A 23,812-nucleotide genomic window follows, 5' to 3' on the forward strand; every position below is an offset into this window, starting at 1 on the left:
TTCGAGATTAAACCTGATTTAAATATGAGAATCTATTACGATTATAAGGCTGTGCGATAATTGCAAATTTTGTAGAAATGAATAATTATATAATAAAAATATACTGTATAGCTTTCTTTTTCGCGCCACTAATACCGCCAACTCGATAAGATATCGCGATATAAATGTCTGCATTACTCTAACTGTAAAATCAGATAGCAGATGCCAACGCTTCTCGGTTGCTCGCAGTAAGGATAACTGGAAAGATCGAATGACAAGCGTTAGTTGCGCTTTCGCGAGCCTCGGAAGTGTGTAGCGCGCAAATGCACCGTGCAATTACCGTGGCAATGTTGCAAAGGTATTCCGAGAAACGGCGTGTTTCTCGCCGCGAGCGATCCTCGCGTGAGTATGCGCGCAATAACTTCACGGAACAAAAGTAGAAATATATCTGTTTATACCACTCGGTTTACGGGATGAATGGCACATTAACTTATATACTTGCGGTTTGCGCAATGCGTTTACACCTCATTAATTTAAGAACCGTGGACGAATGAGCGAACGCCGGATCCCTGGGAATTTCTCGCGTATTATGTGCGCCATAAAAGTCTGTCTCGTTATTTATCGTTAATAACGCATTCGTCTAATTATCCTCTCGCAATCCCGAATAAACTCTCTTCATTTTTCTTGATTCCGTCCCGATGTACCTCATTCGCCGCGGATGAAGCTGTTCCGCTTATGGAAAAGAATACTCGCTTCGTTGAAATTAGCAAGATTGTACGCACTTCTGCCTCATTTTTTCCGACTTCTAAATTTTAATATTTACGAAAAAGAAATGGAAAATTAAAGACGTCGGCTGATCAGGACGACGCGTAATGGACTAGTAAAGATGAAGGATCGTGATGAGGCGTCTGTACCAAAAATAAACGGGTTAGAGGCACGACTTTATTAGCGGGAAAGTTAGCTGGACGAAAGAAAGAGAGCAGCTCCTCCGTCTCAGATTATTTTCCGGCATTATTCGCCGAAGAAGACATCGACTATAAAAAAGGGACAAACGGATCCGGCGACAGCTGCTTCGCTATTAAAAGCGACTTAAACTCCAAACCCTTCCCGCGATCGTAGAACGCGAAGGTACCTCTTCCCCCGTCCCGTCCAGTCACTCACTCTCTATTTCTCATCCGCTCCCTTTCGCTTCTTCTTGTTTCTCTTGCTTCTTTCCTTGTCGTCGTATCATCCCTCTTCTCGTGATTACGCGGGCAAAGCGTAAAGCCACGCGTACGCGTATACGCGTCTGCGACTTCTTACAAATAAGCGAATTGCTAAATGAGCCGTAAAGCCGAGCCTCGGGGATGTGAGAGAAGAGACGAGGGGAGAATGCGCGCGCGGGCCCCGCTTGGTTGGTCCTAGATTAGAATTTAGAGCCGGCATTCTCTGTCTCTCCGCGGTCCGAAAGCACTGCGGTCACGTGAGAAACGGCACTAAAAAACGTTTAAGAAGAATATGGCCGCTCGAAATATTAAAGAGCGAGATGAGAAATGGACCGCGAGCGAAGGGACGAGCGCGCGGGACGACTATAGAATTATTGCCCCCCCGCCGTTGTGTCTCGCAATAACTTTCGCGACTCTGTGGTATTAATTAAGAAACGCGTGGCTCGTTTCTTAGGCTTTATTTGCAAACTGTTCGACGCAGATTCGGTTTGAACGATAAACGAGAGACGCATATTGGTCGTCGTGAAGTAAAAGCTGCAAATAAAATACGTGAGCGTGATTGTTGCGGGATAAATAATTAATAAATGCGTAGAAACGTAAGACAGAAAAAATTCACGGCACTTTGTGGGTTTCACCCTCTCCAGCAAAATGGACGTCGCAAAAGTTCCGAACTGTCTATTTGCATGGACACGATTAATTAATACGATACCGGTAATTAAATAGATATCAACCTTCTTCGCGCACGACGGCAGCATCCAATCTGCATAATCTCTATACAATAACGTCAGTGAAAAGAAGAGTTTTGTCCCTCCAACGATAAACTTTTTGCCACCCACCCTCAACGGTCAACGCTACCCCGTTAATAAAGATATATAGGGTGACTCAAAGCTAGCGGAACGGAACGTTAAGGACACATTTTATTAAGATCTAGAATAACGACCAAAGAAATAAAATGATCTGAAATCGTTGAAAATAAAATTGTCTATTATTTGAAGTCTGTAAGCTTTACAGGTAGAAATACATGACAAAAGGAAACTTTAATCTTTATTGACTTTGAATAGACTATTTAGGGGAATCCGTTATTCCGTTTGTTTAATCATCAAAATATTAATGATAATTAAATATTGCGACTATAATTTTCTTAAGTCAAGTATTACAATTTAATAATTTAGAACGATTTACAAAATTATTTATGATTACAATACCATTGCTTTTAATTAATTTGCAAGCTGTTTGTTACTTCTATCTTCTCAGAACACTTTCGGAGTAATATGTAATTCTTCCCAATACTCAATCAATATCAAAATCCATTAATATGTACATCTTTTCTTAAGGATTTATTGAACGATCTTTTTTCAAAGAATTATTGAAGAGCTAGAAGAATAGAACTCAGGTCGTGTCCAAAGACAAAAAAAAAGAAAGAAGGAAGAGCTCTTGGTTTAAATCGTGATTGAAAATGTGACGAATATGTCACTATCAAATTGACTCTTAAGATCCATCTATTGAAACGCGTCTCGACATCTCAAAACTGGTTTCAAGCTGAGTTCCTCGGCAGAAACGCAAATACTGGTCTACGACGAGGTCGAATTGAAGTCGTTATGTTGCCACGACGTAACTCCGCTCGTCGTGAAATGCATTTCGCTGATCGACTGATAGTCGTCCGGCAGCCAGGGCATCCAAGTGTTGTTAAAGTGGCACGGAAAGCCAGCCGGATCGACGGGTGTATTGGGCTTCTTCATGAGGACCGATTTATAGCTGTCGATGAACACGCTCAATCTCTTCACGACCTGCAAATGTAACGACGTCTTCTTAAGACAGCGTTTCTCGCTTCCATTTCGCCCGGGCGCCAGATGAAACGAGGTTTATATAATTATATATTTATACAAGTCATTGTTTTTTCCTAGCGAAGGTAAAGTCACAAATATTACAGATGCGTATTACGCGTAATTCAATAATTATTATTGGCGTAATTAGCTTATCAGAGCAGAAATTGGTTTCTTGTCGTGAAATATTATTATCTAATCTCACCTTAGGATACTCCGAGGATAGATCTGTTATTTCGCAGGGATCTTTGTAGATATTGAACAAGCAAGTGCGATTCATGCAACTGGAGGAATTCGTAAGGTTCTCGCAAACTATAGTAGCTTCTTTCCGGAGCTGTTTTATTTTAGCTGCAGTTAACACGTTAGTCGAAACGCTCGCGATTGCTGTTGCGGCTGGCGACGCTAACACATTCGTCACATTGTACTTGGGATACGACGCATCGTTACCGCTATAATAACTATAATGCTTCTGATAATCGGACTTATCTGTATAGAAGAAAAAGGATAATTCATTCATTATTAATTATTCATATATTTAGTCTTAAACCGATCTTGGGCTTTTGGTAAAACCAAAGATGTGTGTAATATATGTAAAGAGAAAGAGAAAGAGAGAGAGAGAGAGAGAGAGAGAGAGAGAGAGAGAGAGAGAATTCAAAATTACGTTAGAACAAATAATAAAAAAGGTTACTGATTATTTACCTCTAGTGAGTTTATAACGTCCCATTATCGCCGCCTCGCTGTTCTCACCTTCCTGAATATTTACGAGAATCGATCTTCGTTCATCAGTTTTCACTTTCTTAATCGCGGACCATTGATCAATGCCGTCCAGTTGTTTCAGATCACTCGAAATACCGCCAGCCGCAGAGTATAGTGTCGGCAGCCAATCGGTAATATGAAACAATTGCGTCGAGACCCTCGATGACTGACCAATCAAGGGCGAATAGATGCACGCCGCGCCCCGAACGCCACCTTCAAACAGGCTAAATTTCAACTGCAAATATATTGTTTCAATTTTATATACAATTTCAAAATTTTTAATAGACGTAATTTTACCTAAACAACTGTTTTTGCACATTTAATAATATTAATCTATATTATATTTAGTGTTACTGTTTACTATTAGCGATGTTAGTCGCGCGCGAAATCAAACGTAGAGTCAGTAGTTTCATTATTATTTGTACAAAGCTGCACTTACCCCTCGCAGTGGATAATTGGAGCCGTAATTTTTGTAGACTCCTTCAGTCTGCGCTCCATTGTCGGCCATAAAAATTATGATTGTGTTTTTTAAAATGTCTTTTTTCTTTAGAGCGTCTACCACTCGACCGACAGATTTATCTAACGTAGAAACGACACCTAAAAATAGAACATACAATATTAAACGTTACAAAGTTAAATAATAAAAATACAAACACGCAATCAACATTCTTATCATAATTGAAACAAAAGTGAAGTATAATGTATGAGGAAATAGCAGATAATAGCAATTATCTTTTATCGGACGATTTGAAGTATGATATATAAGACAGAGGAAAAAAATAATTTAACTGTTGCAGAAAAATTGTTGCTATTATTGTAAATTTGACGTCAAACAGATTTTCGATAATTCGTTTGATGTTACAGTAATATCTGTTTTGTTAATAAAATAAAAAAATTTTACTGACTGAGTAAATTTGTTTATAGAAACATATTAATTTATTATTAAAGCGAACAGTTCATTCGGTTAATAGCAAATACTATTAAGAAAATTGTCTGGTAGAGATGAATGAGAATACTCATAATGAGAATAAAATTAGGAGATAGAAAAAGTAGAGAGTAAATTTGTTATTGCAGCAAAATAATTTAAAGATCCAACAAAGCTGTTTCAGTTATTTCAAATAACATTAATCCTTTTAACTGAAACATTTTTGCTGCCCATATAGCTGACTAAATTTACAACAACAAAATGTTATATTTGCTGCATCAGCAAAACTGACTATTATTGCTTGCAAATATAAAACGAATTAATTGAAAGATCATTTCATAATCGCAATTAAGTAGGACGCGACTTCTGATTTCGCGTGTAAAATTCATATTCTACATTGACGATATTTTTTTTTTTTTTTACGACGTTGACAATAAAAAAATGACCAAGAGGAATAAAAGTACTTACTCGCGTATTTTCTTCTGTTCAAATCTTTGATGTAACCGAGAGTAGCGTTTGTTTCTTTCCAATCGCGTACTTCCATGATGTCTTCAGCGTCGCTAGAATGAGGGGCAAGATGCGCTAATTGCAGATACATGGGCTTGTTGGTATTGTGTGACGAGATAATACTTTCAGCCTCGTCGGTTACGAGATCAGTCATGTAGTCATATCTGTATTCGACCGTGTTATTGTCGCCCACGATGCGATGCAAATCGTAACCCAGTTGTTCCTGTAAAATGTCATACCGATCTATACATATTATATAACGTATATTATTTAATGTTTATTACAGATATATATTATATGTTTATAACTGTGCAAAGAAATTGCTCGTGATGGAAAAACGTCAAATCTCTATGTACTATCTGTTGCAAACGGTTTTACAATAATATCGTTAACTATATACATATATTGGACATAATATTTTTATTATAATTTTATTTCTATTATAATAACGCTGTTTTACTCTAGCGACAGTTAATTATAGAAAACTTACACTTTCGAGAAGTGTATGATTGTAATATTGAATATAACCGGTGTAATATCCCAAGAAAGTGTCAAAACCACGGCGGGTGGGTCCGAAATTTCTCGTGTGATAACCAACGTGCCATTTCCCTACGAGATGAGTGGTATATCCGAGTCTACGAAGGTACTCAGGTAGAAGAGTGTAGTTCAAGGGTATACCACGAGGTTCAGCTCCTTGCAAGGGATAGCCCTGCATGCCTACGTTGTAATTAATTCAGAAATTAAATTCTAATTTTAAATTTTTATCTCTACAAATAGCTTTGGAGTGTTTTTTGCGCTTCTTAATGTATAATAGTTATTACAATTCGAGAATTAATAAAAATATAAATTATACAAATAACGAAAAAATATAGATATAAATAACATTGTAAGAGTAAACTCTCTGAAATCACCCGTGCTCTATTGACGCGTCTTTCTAAAATATTTCTAGATCCCGAATTGAGAGATTATACTTTAGAGTCTTCAATTCACATTAATAAATAATAAGTAATAAATAAAACTTATGCCGATCTTGCACCAACAAGCGAAGTAAGAAGATTGTTGCGCGATGGTTTGCATCATAAAATCCAGCAGCGCGCCGTGTCGTTGCACATCATTTACCCGCGATAATTAATAGATTACCTGTCCTTATGGGATATTGTCCGGTGAGGAAAGCCGTCCTCGACGGCGTGCACACCGGCAACACATAATGTCGGTTCAATATTACGCCGTTATACGCGAGAGCGTCTATGTTCGGCGTAGGAATCTCATCGGCACCATGGAAGCTGACGTCATTCCATCCCTTAGTCGTTGAGACGCATATAAGACGTGTTTTATAATTTATCAAGATTGATTAAGTCACGTAAGGTTCATGCGTATACTAAATGGATTTACATCAACAATTTTTGGTAACATGAGTGAGACGATATTTTTCCCTGTTCGTGAAATGCAAAATCTTACAAATATTCTAATGTAAACGGTTCGTTGGTCGTTTTCTTGTCTCACTTGATTTCGCGACACTAACTAGCTTTCCATTGTATACACATCTAGTTTAACATTTCCGATAATTAAAAAAATCCAGAAAAGCGATGAAAGATACGTGACTTAAAGAATTTAATTTATTGTTAAGTAATTTTCTTGATAACAGTGATACATATGTATCGCTGCAAAAAAACACAGGTCTTAAAATAAAGCTACTGTTTAAATCGTATGATATTTTTTTCGAGTTGCTATCGATTTTTTAAAATTCAGATATTCTAAGACTCTGTATACTCTACGAAGGCATTAAGTTCACCTTCGTTACGCGGATAAAATAATTTCTTACCAAATCATCAGCGATAATAACGACAATGTTAGGTGCAGGCTGCACGGAAACGCAGATTAAATCAAAATAAAGGCACACGACACTTAAAACTGTCAGTACGAAGACAAGCAACACATTGTTCAAATTCATTGCTTTTACCAGTTCTTCTGTCAGTCCAGTGGCAAAATGACCGAAGTTACGTTAAATCTGCGCAATGGAATCATCAGATGTCGTAATGCGCTGTTTATAAAATTATGATGTGCAAAATAATAGCACCGACTGAAAAAAATGAAGAAAATTATAAATTTTAACAAAATTCTATTTTTTCATTATCTTTTTGTAATAATGAGATATTATGTTTTATATTTCTATTAATTTATGTATATTTAATAAATAAAATAAAATAATTTTCAGTTGATTAATTTTAAATTTAGAATTTTCTTTATTTTTTCAGCCGGTGCTATTATTTTGCACACAACTGTATTTTGAAACGTTAAAATTTACCGCGCTAGCGACTATCTAACGATTCTAACGCGACGAACGATTTATCTTTCTCGACAATTTCTCTTTATAACTAATAATAATTAGGGCAAAAGGCTTTCTGAGGAAGCAATGTGATAAATGTTATCTTATCATTTGATAGCACGCAGTTTTTAGCGACCTAATATACATACATATGTACATATAGACATGTGTACATAAAAACATACTTTTAGTTTTTATCTTTTATTACAGCTTTTTTATCGTTTATTATTTTAGCTGTCATGTTTTCGAATAGTAATATACATAATTTACGAACATGGCATTTAATACATGTGGAATTATATATGTATAACGGATACTTTAGGATACATTAAAAAAGTGTCCGAATATTGATTTTATTTCAAGGTACGTACACACGTTTGTTTAGCGTATGTACACTTAGATTACATACAATGCGGTTAATTATAAATTATTATTTTATTACAAGATATAATTAATAATAAAATATTAATTAAAAGAAAGGTACTGAAAAATATTGTCTATATATATATTCTATGGTCTACCTTTTACCCGAATAATGTGATCAAACGACAAGAATCAAACTCCATAAAAACGCAATGTTGCTTTTAAGATCGCTTAATCCCACCGCAAATTAATTTATCATAAAGGACACAATTAGCAAAAAAAAAAAAAAAAGATGAAATGATATTTCGTTAGATTGTTCAAAGTAAAACTTCCTTTCAGCGCGCCGACTTTCGCTTCATCCGTTCTCGAATAAGGTGCAATAAGATAAGCTATCTCGCGTTTGTCATGCTTTTATATTCACAAATGTTTCTACAGCGTCAAAGAAAAAAAACATCATAATTCCATATACAGTAGTACATACAAAAAATTGACAATATAAATGTTAATTCGCCGAACAATGCAAATGCTAATTCAGACGTAGCTCACGTTTAGCATGTCTACGATTTATGCGTTGCCGTGCTGTAACACTGGCGCGTGTCGTACCATGTGATCTTCTCTTAAAGACCGCATGACAGAAAAACGAAAATGTAGGAATACTTTTTTTAACCTCTATACGACTTCGAAACACCACGTGCCAACGAATTAGGTCCACTGTCCACGGAGGCGTTGCTGCATAGGGTATTAAGGCCATTGCGCACAAAATGCATAGCTTAGCATAAGCGTAGCATAAGACCGCTAAACCAATGAGCATCCAGCATAAAGTCACTATATTAATTTACATAAGATGCTAATTGATTTAGCGGTCTTATGCTATAGATATGCAGCCTATGCAATTTTGTGCGCGAGGCCCTTTAGATACTCTACGCTTCCATGCAGCGACCAATGTAAAGCAATAGACATCTGTCGACGAAGCTGCAGCGTCGCGTTTTCGTCGCTGCATGCTTTCGTCATGAAGCCCGGCGTATGGCATTGTCGGTCGCCGGGCGTACATGTTCTCGGTGGCTAAAGCGCCGAATTTCAAAATATTTTATATGAAGTTTGATCGAACTCTTACCACAGTTCAACTGTGGCTGCGTTTAAATATTCACTGTCAGTACTGGAAATTTATAGCTTACGTTGTGTATATCATAAATTTTCAGTACTGACAGTGCATATTGATTTTGTTTGTGAATTAATGGTACCATTTCCACTAAATTTTGACAGCTATTTTTACTCATTCTGTAAAATGTTATACGCATCGACGCTCCGTGGACAGTGGGTCTTAATCTAGAATCTAGACGGACTTACGGGATTTCATTACGTATTATACACGTTTGCGTTTCGACCGGGATAATTGTTCAAACAAAAGTTTTACACACGACCGCCACGAGGACGACCCCGATGTGAAGATAATATGCCAGACCGGCCAACTTAGCCGCCGCGTTATACGGATAAAACGAATCGCCCGATGGTATCCATGGCTCCCACGTGTTGTTCGTCCTTCTTGGATCAGCGAGCCAGTCCACCGGCGGCTTGACTTGTATCGTGACATTGCGTCCGTACTGCTCCAGAAATTGATCCAGCTCGCGAGCGACCTGTTGAAGGAGAGAAATGACCGATATGAGATGCTTTGAACCTTGAACTGTAGCAAGCTGCTGTAGATCTCTTTCAACAATAACGATGCATAATTTAAGCCTTTCATGTTTGCGAGATTAAAACTTAAAAGATACATGCTCGCTGATTACACATTCGTGCTTTTAAGACTTCCGTTTTAATTTAGTTCCAGCTAGCGCCATCAGATTTAATGTTGAACGTTTCCTCACCCTCGGATATTGCTCGACGATGTTCTTCGTTTCGCAAGGATCGTTCTCGATATCGAAGAGGCACTCGGTCACGTTGCAAGTGAAAAAATTGTCTCTGTATAAAGTGGAATTGGATCGACAATGGACCATGGCTTCGCGTCGTAACTGAATCATCGTGCTGGGCTGAGTGACCGGACCGCCCAGATGATAGGTGATGCTCTGCGACACTGCGCTCTTCAGGATGGTCTCGGTGTAGGGTGGCAGTTCCTCCTGTGCTGTTTTCTTCGAATCGTTGAAATATGTAGGTAAATAATTTCTTTCGTAGTCACGGTAATATCCATCGTAGTGGCCACCTTCCATCGATCCTGAGACGTAATTTTTCGTGAGCGTTAATGAATGGCATTTACAAACAATAAGTGAGCTAAATACTGAAAATATCTTTCCTATTTTAAAAATTAAAATGTTATGAATCTTGAAATCTACGAGTTTTGCGACTGACTGTTGAAAAATTTTTACGTAAAGTTTGAAATCTGGTTACTATTAAATCTTGTTAATATTTATTTAATATTTATGTATTTTACGATTACAAGTTTCATTTTTGAAGTTTTAGCTAAAAGAAGTATTTATTCAGAAGTCTCTACGCGTCGTCACGTGAAAATTTAATTATTATTCTGCCCAATCACGATAACGGAATACCTCGAAGAAGCTTGTACTGCTTATATATGGCACCCTCGGTCTTGGAAATCTCGTCGATGTTCAGCAACAGCTTGTCCCTGACTATCGGATAACCGTCATTCAACATGCGCCACTGATTCACCCCGTCGATCTCCCCCAAATCCGTCAGATCGCCAGCAGCGGCGGCATAGAGGGTTGGCAGCCAGTCGGATATGTGCACCAGGTCATCGCACACACGTGCTGCTTTACGCAATTTTGGTGACCACAGCACGGCAACTCCTCTCACCCCACCCTCGTAAAGGGTGTATTTCATCTGCCATCATAAATCACGCTCTTATATACCGCCGTGTCTCTTAAAACATCAAAGCGGCTCATAAGCTCGCGCGTATCTCCGGGAAATTTTCGAATAGATTAGGTAAAACGCTGGTATTTTCATAATATATCAGTAATATATGTATAATAATATTTGTTTGTGTAAATAATTTTACTTTTTTTTCTTAAATTATCACCGTCGAAAATTGGTAGCGACTGAATATGTATACGTCCAGACTTTCATCAATTTGACATCTGAGTCGGTATATGTGACTTGAAAATACTTACACCACGTAAGGGATAATTAGAGCCGAAATTGCGAAATTTGCCAATAGGCGCCGCACCGTTGTCAGTGAGGAAGAGGACCACCGAATTCCTTAACATCCCCCGGTTACCCAAAGTATGCACGATGCGCCCAACGGAATCGTCTAATTTCGATACCATCCCTAACGAAATTAACGACAAGACATTGAAGGGAGAATAAAGCAGTCTTTACAAATATCTTACGTAAATTCTCGTACACGATTAAACTAAATTATAATATTTGGTACTTATTTCATTTGTAAATTGGAATTATATTGATCAACGTTAAACAACCACCGACTTTTGCCGTCGACATAATCCACATAATTTGTACTCACTGGCATACTTGCGACGATTTTGTTCCCGGATATGCATGAACCGCTTGTCGTAGTGATCGTAATCTTGCGGGTTCTCGAGAGGCGCGTGAACAGCGAGATGCGATATTTGGAGATAGAGCGGCCGAGACGGGTCGTGACCCTGGATAATCCTAACTGCCTCATCGGTGAAAAGGTCCGTCACATACTTGTCGGTTAAGCCGTAAGCCGGAGCATCGCCACGATGCATATCATACCCGCTCATATTCTGATATACATGTAAAGAAAACAACAAAATAACAGCAACGATATATAATAAAAATTAAGTCTTGCATAGAAAAATATAATAAAAATTACTTAGATATACAGTTTATAGAGAAGATGAATAAAAAGACAGAGAGAATCAGTGTGTGAGCCTTCTCAAAAGCCAGGCTAATTAAATACATTAAAAAGTAGAGAATATTGACAAAGTTGTAAACTATTAATCATGCGCTCTGGTACAAAAATTGAGAAATTTATAAAAAATAGAGTTAATCAGTTTAGCTTCTGAGACTAATTGTCGACAATAATGATTTTTGTATTCATCTTATTTTAAGTAATTTTTATTGCAATTTTTATGTAGAAAATTAGATCGTTAATAAAACATGCGAAAGAGACAAGAATTTAGAAAGAAAAGACATCCGTTTTGATTTTTGCGATCTTCTCGATCGGGATATGTACCTGATATGAGTACTTGTAGTCATAATACGAAACATGACTATTGTAAAAGCCAAGAAAGGAATCGAAGCCACGGTGCAAGGGCGTGTGCTGAGGCGTGTGGTACCCCAAATGCCACTTCCCGATCAGCTTTGTCGTGTACCCTAGTCCCCGCAAGTGTTCCGGCAAGATCCTCACGCTGAGGGGTAGTCCTCTGGGTTCGCCACCCTGTATATCCTCCCCCTGCATACCTGTACCAAACAAGACACAGGCTGTATACAAGAGTATTTCGGATGCTGCATTAATGCACGACGTCATCGTGCGCATTGCCTCATTATCATCTCCTTAAATGCGCGTTAAATTGTTGCGTTATTCGCGTATGTCTTTTTGTCGCTCAGACGCAGTCACATCGTAAATGTCGTAAAACTTTGCGGTATAAAAAAAAAGAAATAAAATCTGACCTCTTCGATTAAAAAAAGTAGAGGAAAAAAGCTGGCGCTGGAATCTGTTTTTTCGAAAAAAAACTTTGTAACGTATGTAAAGAAAGTTTATTGTGTATAAAGCAATGAATAATACATACCCATACGCATCGGATACTTTCCGGTGAAAAACGCGGTTCTGGAAGGTGTGCTAGACGGCAAGACGTAATGTCTATTTAATATAATTCCGTTATACGCTAGGGCGTCTATGTTCGGGGTAGGTATCTGATTAGAGCCGTGGAAACCGACGTCGTTCCATCCCTGAAAATTTTGAGCGTTATTGTCTGTCAGCACGTATAATCTATATATATAAAAGTATATATATAATGAGAATTAATTAATAATCACTGCAAAGTATTAATAATTCGGTAATTAACAGATAATTATAAGAGGAGCGTCTGACAATAAGCGCTATATATTTACATGTGTACGTATAAAATATTTTTCTCGCACCGGAAGTTCAGCATATCGAAATTACGTGATCGAATTAAGTCGTAATAGGCGTGTGCAGGAATTAGCATTCTGTCGTGTAGTCGGAATGAGTCACAGTTTACGACGTGCGTACTTGTTGATTGCGGAGGCGTAGATAAAATACGTAAGCTACGATAATTACCTAAACTAAGGATAATTTTAATCCGGGATACTTTTATGTAAATTAATCGTGCTGAATTGAGTACGTCAGGCAAGCGCGAGTAACGCAAGTAGTAAATGAAAGTTTATGCAAACCGTTACATACAAGATAAAAATAATTTCGAACATCTGCAAATGTTTCAAGTATTCTATAAAACAGATGAATCAAAATGCATTAAAAAAAGAATTTGTTTTCGCAGACATTAATCTCCATATATTTTTCAAAAATTTTCCTTTTCCTTCTGTTTCTTTCTACTTTTATATAATAAAATCCTATAAAACTCCTGCAAATGCCTGTAGAGTACATTTAAATATCTAAATTTTTGTTAAGAATAGGTATGATATTTCTAATCTCTTCGCCTCTTTAATAAATTTTAAACTTTTTGTGAAAAGACAAAGTACGGATAGAAAAGAACAGAAAAGAATTTAATAAATGCTAATCTCAAAAATTAGAAAAAGAAAGAGAGAGAGAGAGAGAGAGAAGGATTAGTTAAAAAAAAATATATATATATATTAATTTATTTATCTTAATATTTTTATAAAACAATTGTCAAGTGAAACATCGGTATCTTCATTTTTATCAATGTCTTACCAGATCATCAGCCATCAAGACGATTATATTCGGTGCCGTTTCATGCAGGCCAAATGTAGTCCCAAGGAACAAAAAAAGGCATAAAACGTGATAAATATCAGCCCGTATTATCATTAAACGCACCATCTTCGTGACGATTTAAAGATTTTCGGATATTCAGGGGTGCTGAGAGAGGAAGAGAAATAAAACTTCACTCTATGTCCACGCGGCCTCTTCTTTGCACTTTTCGCGTCACTCGACAGCGATATTCGCGTAAACAAAAGGAGGGTACATTATTCATACGGCATATGTATATCGACGAGCTCTCGCGTAATACAAAGGAGCATAGAGAAGACACAAACACGTTTATATAGCCCACCCACGAAAGAACGCGTCATGAATGGATCAAGGCGAGAGGGAACTAAGGAAGGGAAAGGAAGATGTACTAATAATCGCGATAATGACGAGGATAACGTGTCTTAAACTGGGTTGCTTCTCGTCTTACAACCCATTTTCTCTACTTATCTAATTCCCCCCGCGACTGCTTATACGATCGCGTAGACTTTAGAAAACGTAATGTAAGAGAGAAGCGTTAGAGGAGAAGAACGCAGGACTCCTTCGTTCTTATGTCTGAGGTTCTATAGTCAAAAATATATAAGTTGAAAATTAAAAGAAATTAACAATATATATTATCATATAAAATTAAAATTTTTTAACCTGGCGTTACTGAAAATATATAGCACGATTACTAAGATTATATCACAGCTATTAATATGGCATAAAATTTTTAGAATATTTTAAAAAGCGGCTTTCGCTACAATGATAGATATCGTTGACGCAACGAGTGACGTACTGATTAAGACGTCCAAATAATTGGGAACGCCTCAAGCGGACGGTTAAATGAGCGCATACTTACATCTACGCAACGGCATCCTTTAAAATTGACAAAATAATGAAGAAGTCGCTCGTTAAGAGCTGTAAATGTAGTTCACGGTCCGGAAACAATGTGACGAATTATAGTCATGGGAATATGAAAAAATACGAAAATAAATTAATTAGGAAAGATGTGGAAATTAAAGATATTGTAGACAGATATATATAGAAGCGATGCGAATTAATAAATGTAGAATAATAAATTTATTTATTTCCTTACAATTCATACATGATGTTTAACAAAATATGTGTACACTTTACAACAAGAAACGCATATATTGGACATTGGCAGAAATGCGAGGACGATTGTTTCGCACTAAGAATTTTGTTTAATTCAAGCTTTTAAACAAACATTTTTACGATTTCTAAAATATATTTAATATCACACGTTAGAAAGTCACGATAAACAAAAACGTGAATCCAATTCAAAGAATATATAATTAAAAGAATGTTGGTTTTTTAATTCATTATAGAATATACAACCTTACAATTGATTTTTACAGGTTTTTATGGAAAAGTTTTTTCATCTAAATCATTCAATAAATTTCACTGAAACCTGATTATTCAATTTTTACTTCTTTAGCTAAAATATAAAATTATATTTAAAAGTGGAAAGCATGAAAGGGGAGTTCTCACTTTAGCACTCGATCGTTTCTGGAGTAACAATTATCTCCTTTACTATTGAACAAAAGGACGCTGAACGCCCTGTGGAGTGCGGGAGGCATCTCTCGACATCCGTATCGATCTCATGACAAGTCACAAGTTTGCTTGGTGGCTTCACCCAGCTTCACCAACAGGTCTGTCCAGCTTGTCCAGGATACAGCGTTTCTTTGCGCTATACTTGCGCTGTTCCAAAATCTTTCTCCAAACGCCGTTACCCTAATAGTTACCTTGTGCATGATACCATTGAAATTCCTGTACGCCTTGATCCTCATCCTTGATCATCGTCAACCAGCTGCCCGCCGAATAACGAGCAAGAACTGGATACATGAACGTGCATGCAATAATATTTATCTTATCTCGCATATGCGGGAAATTTATTCGTAGAAGAAGGTTACGTCGAATATTCGGTTGACGACAAAACCGCACAAGAGGTGGGAATTAATTGACACGAGGAGCAAGGACGTGCACGTGTATGTAAATATACGTACCACGTGGCACGACACGTCGAGAGGATCGGAGTTACAGAATCCCGTCTCTGAGCGAACGGGCCAATCGCGGAACGTTGATTTACATACGAGAGTGATCAGTGATGTCGAAAATATGACGAACGGGAATTCCTTCGCGACCTAGAATCATTTTGTTCGTTTGACATTTGACAAACAACAAGGATGAAATGTTTCTAAGAGCGTCTGGAGCTTGGAGCGCCAAGTGGATCGCACCTTTGGACCCGCAAATTCGGATCGCGAATAGGCCTTTGCGGGCTTTGGAGAGAATTATTCAGCCCCTCTCTCCGTCCCGTTCCTTCTTTTTTCTATTCTATTCTATTACGAAACAGCTGCCTCTCTGTAAACTGTTGAATATTTTTCTCATACATTTGTTAACTATAAATTAACCGACGGGTCATGTTGAATCAGCCGTCGATAATACAGTTTGTAACTTTTTAACGTTCACGAATTATAATTATTTAGTAATGAAAATGAATATCGGCCCTAGATAAGGATACGTTTTCTGATAGTGTCTTCAGACAATCAGACGTGAAATCACATGTAAAATTTGATAGAAACATAATTAGACGTTGGTAGGAAAAAAGAAGAAAGAATAAGTGATGCGAGAGATTAGCTGTAAAGTGCATTCCGTGCATTCCGTGTTGATTACGGTGTCATGTTCTCTCTGCGTCTCGCAGGAAAGCATCAATATTCAAATTTTCGCGTTTAAATTAAAATGAAATGGGTATTTAATTAAATGTTGGAGAGGAAAAGAGGAAAGGCGACAAGTCCGAACAATTCAGCTGTAGAAATCAAATTTGAGGTTAGTGATCCAAACAGATGATGTGATTCACGAAGAAATTCACGGTCGGAATTCGAGTAAGCTGCTGTGTGTGAAAGTGAAAAATTATTACGCGATCGATGCCGAATTCACTCATTCACTGCGTCATGCACCGCATGCGCGTCGAACGATCATTCGACGCGGGACCCGACTTGGGGCGATGAATGGAAGTATGTGAAAGTGAAGGGCGACAAGCGATCGTTCGCAATTGCACGGTCGATCGGACGATCGCATTCTAGGTCGCGACTCGCGAAGGAATTCCCGTTCGTCGCCGGGCGTCATTCTCGACGTCACTCTCACGCAAGTCTCACATGTAGATGAACGGTTCGCGATTAGCCGGAATTTATCCCACCCGCTCAGAGATTCGGAGTTTCGGACGACGCTCGTAAACGCTGCCGGGACCGATCGTCTTCTCGACGTGTCGTACCACGTGGTACGTACACACGTGCACGTTCTTGCTCCTCATGTCAATTAATTCCCACCTCTCATTCTTTGTCGTCAACCGAATATTCGACGTAACACGTCACCATTTTCTTCTACGAATAAATCATATACGAGATAAGATAAATATATCATGCATGTTCATGTTTCCAGTCATTCGGCGGGCAGCTGACTGGTGATGATCAAGACGTACAGGAATCTCAACGGTATCATGCACAGGGTAACGGCGATTGTGGAGAAAGATCTTGGAACAGCGCAAGTAGCGCCGTTGCAAAGGGCCGCTTTAAAGGAACGCTGTATCCTTGTGGACAAGCTGGACCGACCCGTCGGTGAAGCCACCAAGCAAGCTTGTCATGAGATCGATACGGAGGGATGTGTCCCGCTCCACAGGGCGTTCAGCGTCTTTCTGTTCAATAGTAAAGGAGAATTGTTACTCCAGAAACGGTCAAATGTTAAGGTGAGAACACACTTTCATGCTTGCTATTTTTAAATATAATTTTAAATATGTATTTTAGCTAAGGAAGTAAAAATGGTATAATCAGGCTCTAGTGAAAGTTATTGAACGATTTAGTTGAAAATACAAGACTTTTCCATAAAAACCTGTAGAAATTGATAGTAAACTTGTATATTCTGTAATGAATTAAAAAAAACTAACATTCTTTTGAGAGAGATTATATTGGAGCTAATATTCTTTTAGTCTTTGAATGGGATTCACAAGTTTTGTTTCTCGTGTCGACTTTCTAACATGTGATATTAAATATTTTAGGAACTGAAAAAATGTCTGTTTTAAATCTTGAATTAAAACAAAATTCTTAGTGCAAAACAATTATCCTTGTATTTCTGCAAATGTCAATATATATATATGCACAATTTATATGACGTAAATCTATGTTATAGATAACATTCCCGGATTACTATACAAATACGTGCTGCAGCCATCCGTTAGCCGAGATTCCTGACGAAACGGAAGAAGAAAACGCTATGGGGGTGCGCAGAGCCGCGATAAGAAGGCTCGGCTACGAGCTGGGCATACCTAGCAGCGAGATCAAACCTTCCGATTTATTTTACCTGACAAGAATTCGCTATCAAGCGCCCAGCAACGATCGTTGGGGTGAACACGAGATCGATTACATAATGTTTCTGCAACGAGATAACATCACCATAAAGCCTAATCCTGACGAAGTGAGCGAGACTCGATGGGTGTCGCGATCGGAGATAGACAATTTTATGAAGACCACGTCGTTGCTGACACCATGGTTCCGTCTGATCTACAAATTTAAACTACTGCATTGGTGGGATAATTTACATAACTTAAGTAAAATGCAAGATCATCAGAATGTAACCATGTTGAAGGATTGATCCGTATACGTTGATCCGTATACTTGGGTCTTGTTACCAAAGCAAAACTGGTCTGAGAGTGCATATTATCCAAGTCTTTAAAATAATTATTCCCGTAATTTATATTTCTAAGAATCAAAAAATGGGTTTAGATTTATGAACTTAAGTTTATGGGATACGTTTGTACCTGCATTTTCTCAACTTAAATATTTTAGATATACATACATTGTGGAACCCTGGTATTTGAAGAACGGTAACTTTTCTAGATATAAAGGCGAGCGGGTGTATATAATTTTTAATCGAATTGATCTGAGTTTCTGAATCGTTTCTAAATTTTTGTAAAAGATTAAGAGCTCACTTAGACGTATGTTGTAACTTAAGCGTTTATTGTTGCTAAGTGTACACGTATTTTGTTAAACATCATGTATGAATTGTAAGGAAATAAATTTATTATTCTACATTTATTAATTCGCATTGCTTCTATATATTAATATATATACTAAAAAACGCAACGGAAATAGAAATCCCATGCAGATCGATCGTCGACGATTGCCATTTAATCACATAATACACAGAACGCGTTCATCAAAAATGATAAATATAATAAATGATAAAGTAGAATCGGACAACTTCACATTGCAAAGATTCAACCACTTCAAAAACGCGAGTATATCAAATGCAGTGTATCAATAAGAAAATTTAAATTTTCAAGAATTTTATAATTTGATAGAAAAACGCTAATTAATTTTCATTATTTAACTAAGATCTTAAGATGTCGAAATCTACATATTTAGGGATCCAAAATTAATCACATTTCGAATATATTTACTTTTCCAAAAATCTAAAAGAATTAAAAAATCGCGCAGCCATTAAAAAAAAACCTGAACTGTATGACATATTCGACATATTCGAACATGATAGTCAAAATATTAACACTGTACAGCTAAACTTCTACATAGTTTAAAAATATACCTATAATGTTATCATAACATGACTAGTACCAGACTCTGCCATGACTGAGCGGAATGTCTCTTTGAGTGTGGAAATTTCTTACTTCTTGGATTAATACTGCTCGCTACTTCCACTGAAACATACACGTCGATATATAATGCATAATAATTTTAATAATTAATTAAAATAAAATGCGAGAAGTACATTTCGTATTTAACCAAACAGTCGAACTAATTTAAATGTAATCACATTGACAAATAGAAAAATCTGATTTTTGAGTCAGTGATTGATTGAGCTAACTGATCTACCGATCATAATTTCAGTAAGATAATATTTTCTCTAACAAAACTAAACAATGGAACATGTAATATTTCTTAATTAGAAGCGCATACTTTCTTGTTGAATAATGCTTATCCTTTTTAGATATTTATTCAAGATTTTCGATATAATCATCTTTCAAATCTTTATAGGTTTTATAAAAATAATATACCTGATTATTGTTCGGACTGCACAGGTGGCACCTCGTCAGGGTCCTGATTTGGCTGGTACATTGTATATTATACACGCCCCGCTCTTGCTCAAGATCTGCTTCTTGGACGAGTTCGGGCTTTTGATAGGTTGGGTAGGTTCAGTAGGTTGCCGCTGCTCGATGCTCCTCTCATCCTCACTCAGCTCGCTATCGCTGCTCGCTTCTTGCATTTGCTTCTTAATTAATTCGAGGGCTTTCTTCGCCTTTACCCTGGTTGAAATTTTGGATGGCGGTCTAACTTTTTGAACGGATTGTATTTTATACAATCGCTTCTCGTGGTTCTCGTATTTTTTCTTCTCTCGGCTGGATTCTGGCTGTTGTTCGTTCGCCGCATGACGTTTCTTGTCAATCTTGGATGTAGATGTTGCACGTGATACTGCACTTTGACCTGCTCCTACCATCTGCACGTTTACAAGTCGTGGTAGGATCGGCACTTTTGGTGTAACCGATGTGCTCGTGGATAGTGGTATTATTATGACTCTAGGTGCGGGCTGTGCACCTATCGTCTGTACTTGTTTTCTTTCAATCGCTTTAGTTTTATAGGTTTCATAAAAATAATGTACCTGATTATTGTTTTGACTGACATTGTCGTCCTTTCTCTCACGGGCCGGAGAATGATTCGATGCCAGTGTCAACTCCTCTGTAGTTCTCCCCAGATCCACCTCTAGGATTTTTTTCAGTCCGTTGGTCAACGCTAGGCTGTTGATTAGTCTTTCTCGTTCCTCCATTGGGATCTCTAACTTCTCGTATTTTATACTCATTTCGTTCTCCATATCCTCTCGTAGTTCCGCATTATGTTCGCGGCTTTCCTCAAGATTTTCGCTCGTTCTTAAATATGAAAAGAAAGATTAGGAAACAAAATATTGCTTACGGAACAACTTCAATCTCTTGTGGTTATCTTGTTTTGCTAAAATGTAATTAAATTCTATCGGCAGAGATATCAATGTTTGCCGAGAAAAGATTATAGGCAGATAGACGTAACTAATATGTAAAATTAATAAAAATTTAGAAAATAAATTAAAAATTAACGCGTACCTGTCCGATTCATTTTGAACAATTGCAGCAAAGTTCGGCAAGTTTCTACTGGCATTTTCGACTTCCATATTCATCGATGCTAGATCATTATGGAGTTTCTCCTCGTTCTCTAGAGAGGCTTTCAACTTTGTCTGCAAGAACTCGATTAACTTATTCTCCCGTATTTGTTTTAATTCCGCCATCCGACGATGTTCTTCTATCTGCGTCTTCAAGAACTCCACCGCGTTCCTCTCTGATATAAGTTCTTTGTCCAATTTAACCACCTTCTTCGTCTCCTCTGTCAAATCCGCTTTCAGTTGCAGGATACGATCCTCGTACTCAGCGATCTGATGTCTCGTTATATCTGGTTCGATCTCTAAATCATCCTCTAATCTCCTTACTAATTCGTTGTCCTTGCGTATATTCGTCCTTTGATCTTCGGTTGCTATTCCATCCACGACTTCATCATTCTTAATTACCTGCATAAGTTGCTTATCCAATCGTACAGAGATATGCAATGCTTGCTGGACCATGTCCTCGATATCGCTATTCTCCTGCGAGCGTCGCGCAGATACATCTTGCAAGTCTTGCAACTCCTTCTGCAACCTCTGCACTGTATCTCTCAGTTCCTCGTTCAGCCTACGTTCTTCCTTCAATTCTCTTCTCAGTTCCACAATATTACCCGATTCTTTCATTTTGCTTTTTATAGTCTCCAGTGCTCGCTGCAAACTCTTGCTATCATCGCTCATCTGCCTGATTACCTTGTCCTTCTCCTTTAGGAACTTCTGTAGGTGATGGATCTCTTGATCCTTGTTGCTAAAGGACGACGGCGAGGACGTGCCCGACTGCACGTCACTCATTCGCCTCGTCATCTCCTCCAATTTACGAATAACCTGATCCCACGTGTTCAAACCACTTGCACGCAGCTGAAAATTCAGTTAAAAATGTGAAATTAACATGCCATAAAAAATACCCGACGTTGAAGATAAAAGATCTATTTATAGACTTGAAATTTATGCATTATGCATAATTTTAGAGAATATTTTAATGGAGAAATTTAAATTTATTATTTATATAAGAATTGCATTAGTTTATGTATTTTATATCCTTAAATTTTATTTTAATTTCGATTTGATTGTATATTATAATATTCTACATGCTTTCCAAGTAACAAAACTATAGAGAAGAAAAGCATTATATATTTGACGGTCATTCCCTTCTAGCGGACTGTAATCTTCATATTATTTAAAATTCAAGCGAATGAAACATGAGTTTACATTAATTTCTTTCAATCCGTTATTTTTATGTAATAATACTTAAGTACAGATTAAATATATAAACAATAATCGTTTCTAATAAAACAAATGGACTTGTCGAAAATTTGGTTCTAAAATTCTCGTGGACGATGATGCTTTTCGATTTTCACGAGTACGTGCAGACTGTCAGATCTTATTTATTAAAAACAATTTGCTTCGCGAATTATATTACCGATGGACTTGAGAAGTCTTCTCTGGATACAAATAAATCACCGCATAGCCGGCAACGTAACGGCAAATGCTTTGTCTATTATGTGGCTCAACATTTTTTCATCCTCCAAGTTCAGTTTTCGCTGCTTGCTGTCCGAAGTGAAAAATCTTCGAAAACGGATATGCGGACGTGATTGCCGAAACGATGCTGTGGTTTCGAAGCCGGTTGCCCGGTTGCCCACGTGAGCTCACGGAACTGCGCGGATCACTTCCCCCCTGCGGCCGAACTGTTCAACGACAAACCAGTTTGTCCGTGGGGGAATATGTCCTTGGGGGAATAACAATATAGTTTTTAAAACAGATCAAATCACGTTGCGTTGGTACTCTACAGTTCTCGTCCAATCACTCAAGTCAAGCAACGTTGAGCGTGGTTAGTACTTAAATAGGTGACCGTTTTGGGAACACCGCGTACTGTTGGCATTTATATTGTTTTTAAAACAAATTAGAAATGAAGAAGCTTTATTTAATAGAGGAGTTCACGTTTTCAATAGATGATTCGATTTCTGGAAATTAAATCAGAGTGGATCAGGGCTAAATGTAGGACGAAGACAGCCACGTAATGTTCTCTCCCTTTTTCTTGCGTTATAATGCGGCAGGTATTGTTTATTGTATAGTCTATAAGCTCCATGTAAATTAGAATACGATTTATGTATTTGCGTATATTTATGTATTTTTGCGTATATTTATGTATTTTTTAATTAAAAAATCAAACATTGGCCGCGTTCAGCAGACACAACTGTTGAGTTCGTCTTATCAACAATCTGCGTTGATTGGTTGGTTCTAAAAGTAAGAGCCAATCACGTTCGACTGCTACTCAGCGGCTTGGTCTGCTGAGCGCGCCCATTGCGTCTAGCCATAAGGAGCGGAACTCACGTGACCACGTCGTCAATTGATTTAAAATAAAAATATCTGATTGGTCGGTTCAGGGGAAAACTCCAGGCATCGGGAGCTGTGAGTGGCTGTGGTCAAACGGGACGCTCTCTTCTGCTTACCAGCGCGAGTTCTGATTGGCTTCTGCTTTCCTGCTTTCTGCTATTCTGCCAAGGTGTGAATATTTCCGAAGAGCGTCGTTCTCGAACGCAGTCCTGCTAAACGCATCCATTTATTTCTTCTGCAGGTTCTGCACCATGTATCAATCGATCTCTTCCGTCATTGGCCGCGTTCAGCAGACACAACTGTTGAGTTCGTCTTATCAACAATCTGCGTTGATTGGTTGGTTCTAAAAGTAAGAGCCAATCACGTTCGATTGCTACTGAGCGGCTTGGTCTGCTGAACGCGGCCATTATCCGTGGCCCCGGTGGCCCATATGGACGGGCCTTCACCTTCCGCCGGCTCCACCTGGAAAAGGCGCTCTCATTCGCGAGCGTGTATGTATGTATGTACATA

At 37.8% G+C, this 23,812-nt stretch overlaps 4 protein-coding genes and 1 long non-coding RNA gene across 8 annotated transcripts in view; 2 read left to right on the forward strand and 3 right to left on the reverse strand.

Annotated features, from left to right (window-relative positions):
- The window catches only part of LOC139818936 (uncharacterized), a 28,418-nt gene extending 18,612 nt beyond the window's left edge, over positions 1–9,806 (forward strand). The window contains exon 3 of the long non-coding RNA XR_011733558.1: positions 9,704–9,806. This is a non-coding gene — a long non-coding RNA (uncharacterized lncRNA). The remainder of the gene's footprint in view (positions 1–9,703) is intronic.
- Positions 2,379–7,379, reverse strand: LOC139818920 (arylsulfatase B). Its single transcript, XM_071787960.1, has 8 exons — positions 7,018–7,379; positions 6,336–6,495; positions 5,686–5,912; positions 5,157–5,418; positions 4,203–4,360; positions 3,707–3,998; positions 3,213–3,493; positions 2,379–2,971 (listed from the first exon to the last, which is right to left on the reverse strand). The coding sequence occupies exons 1-8, from the start codon at positions 7,144–7,146 to the stop codon at positions 2,756–2,758; spliced, it is 1,725 nt and encodes a 574-aa protein (XP_071644061.1). The 5' UTR covers positions 7,147–7,379; the 3' UTR covers positions 2,379–2,755.
- On the reverse strand, positions 8,279–19,490 carry LOC139818919 (arylsulfatase B). The gene is made up of 9 exons (XM_071787959.1): positions 19,379–19,490; positions 13,727–14,680; positions 12,606–12,765; positions 12,050–12,276; positions 11,354–11,597; positions 11,001–11,158; positions 10,422–10,713; positions 9,747–10,090; positions 8,279–9,518 (listed from the first exon to the last, which is right to left on the reverse strand). The coding sequence occupies exons 2-9, from the start codon at positions 13,850–13,852 to the stop codon at positions 9,282–9,284; spliced, it is 1,788 nt and encodes a 595-aa protein (XP_071644060.1). The 5' UTR covers positions 13,853–14,680; positions 19,379–19,490; the 3' UTR covers positions 8,279–9,281.
- Positions 15,730–18,870, forward strand: Idi (Isopentenyl-diphosphate delta isomerase). 3 transcript variants are annotated; one of them, XM_071787980.1, is made up of 3 exons: positions 15,730–16,609; positions 17,222–17,525; positions 17,966–18,870. In XM_071787980.1, the coding sequence occupies exons 2-3, from the start codon at positions 17,247–17,249 to the stop codon at positions 18,425–18,427; spliced, it is 741 nt and encodes a 246-aa protein (XP_071644081.1). In that variant the 5' UTR covers positions 15,730–16,609; positions 17,222–17,246; the 3' UTR covers positions 18,428–18,870. The 3 variants fall into 3 exon arrangements, with proteins under 3 accessions (XP_071644081.1, XP_071644083.1, XP_071644082.1); XM_071787982.1 differs by lacking the exon at positions 15,730–16,609 and adding an exon at positions 16,779–16,797; XM_071787981.1 differs by lacking the exon at positions 15,730–16,609 and adding an exon at positions 16,807–17,060.
- On the reverse strand, positions 18,885–22,669 carry LOC139818922 (uncharacterized). Of its 2 annotated transcripts, XM_071787963.1 has the most exons (5): positions 22,389–22,669; positions 20,922–21,826; positions 20,450–20,714; positions 19,848–20,287; positions 18,885–19,490 (listed from the first exon to the last, which is right to left on the reverse strand). In XM_071787963.1, the coding sequence occupies exons 2-4, from the start codon at positions 21,770–21,772 to the stop codon at positions 19,883–19,885; spliced, it is 1,521 nt and encodes a 506-aa protein (XP_071644064.1). In that variant the 5' UTR covers positions 21,773–21,826; positions 22,389–22,669; the 3' UTR covers positions 18,885–19,490; positions 19,848–19,882. The 2 variants fall into 2 exon arrangements, with proteins under 2 accessions (XP_071644064.1, XP_071644063.1); XM_071787962.1 differs by having other exon boundaries at positions 19,848–20,714.
- Positions 22,670–23,812: the final 1,143 nt, after the last annotated feature.

Source organism: Temnothorax longispinosus, chromosome 9 (assembly GCF_030848805.1).
Source record: "Temnothorax longispinosus isolate EJ_2023e chromosome 9, Tlon_JGU_v1, whole genome shotgun sequence".
In the NCBI taxonomy this organism is placed as follows: Eukaryota; Metazoa; Arthropoda; class Insecta; order Hymenoptera; family Formicidae; genus Temnothorax; species Temnothorax longispinosus.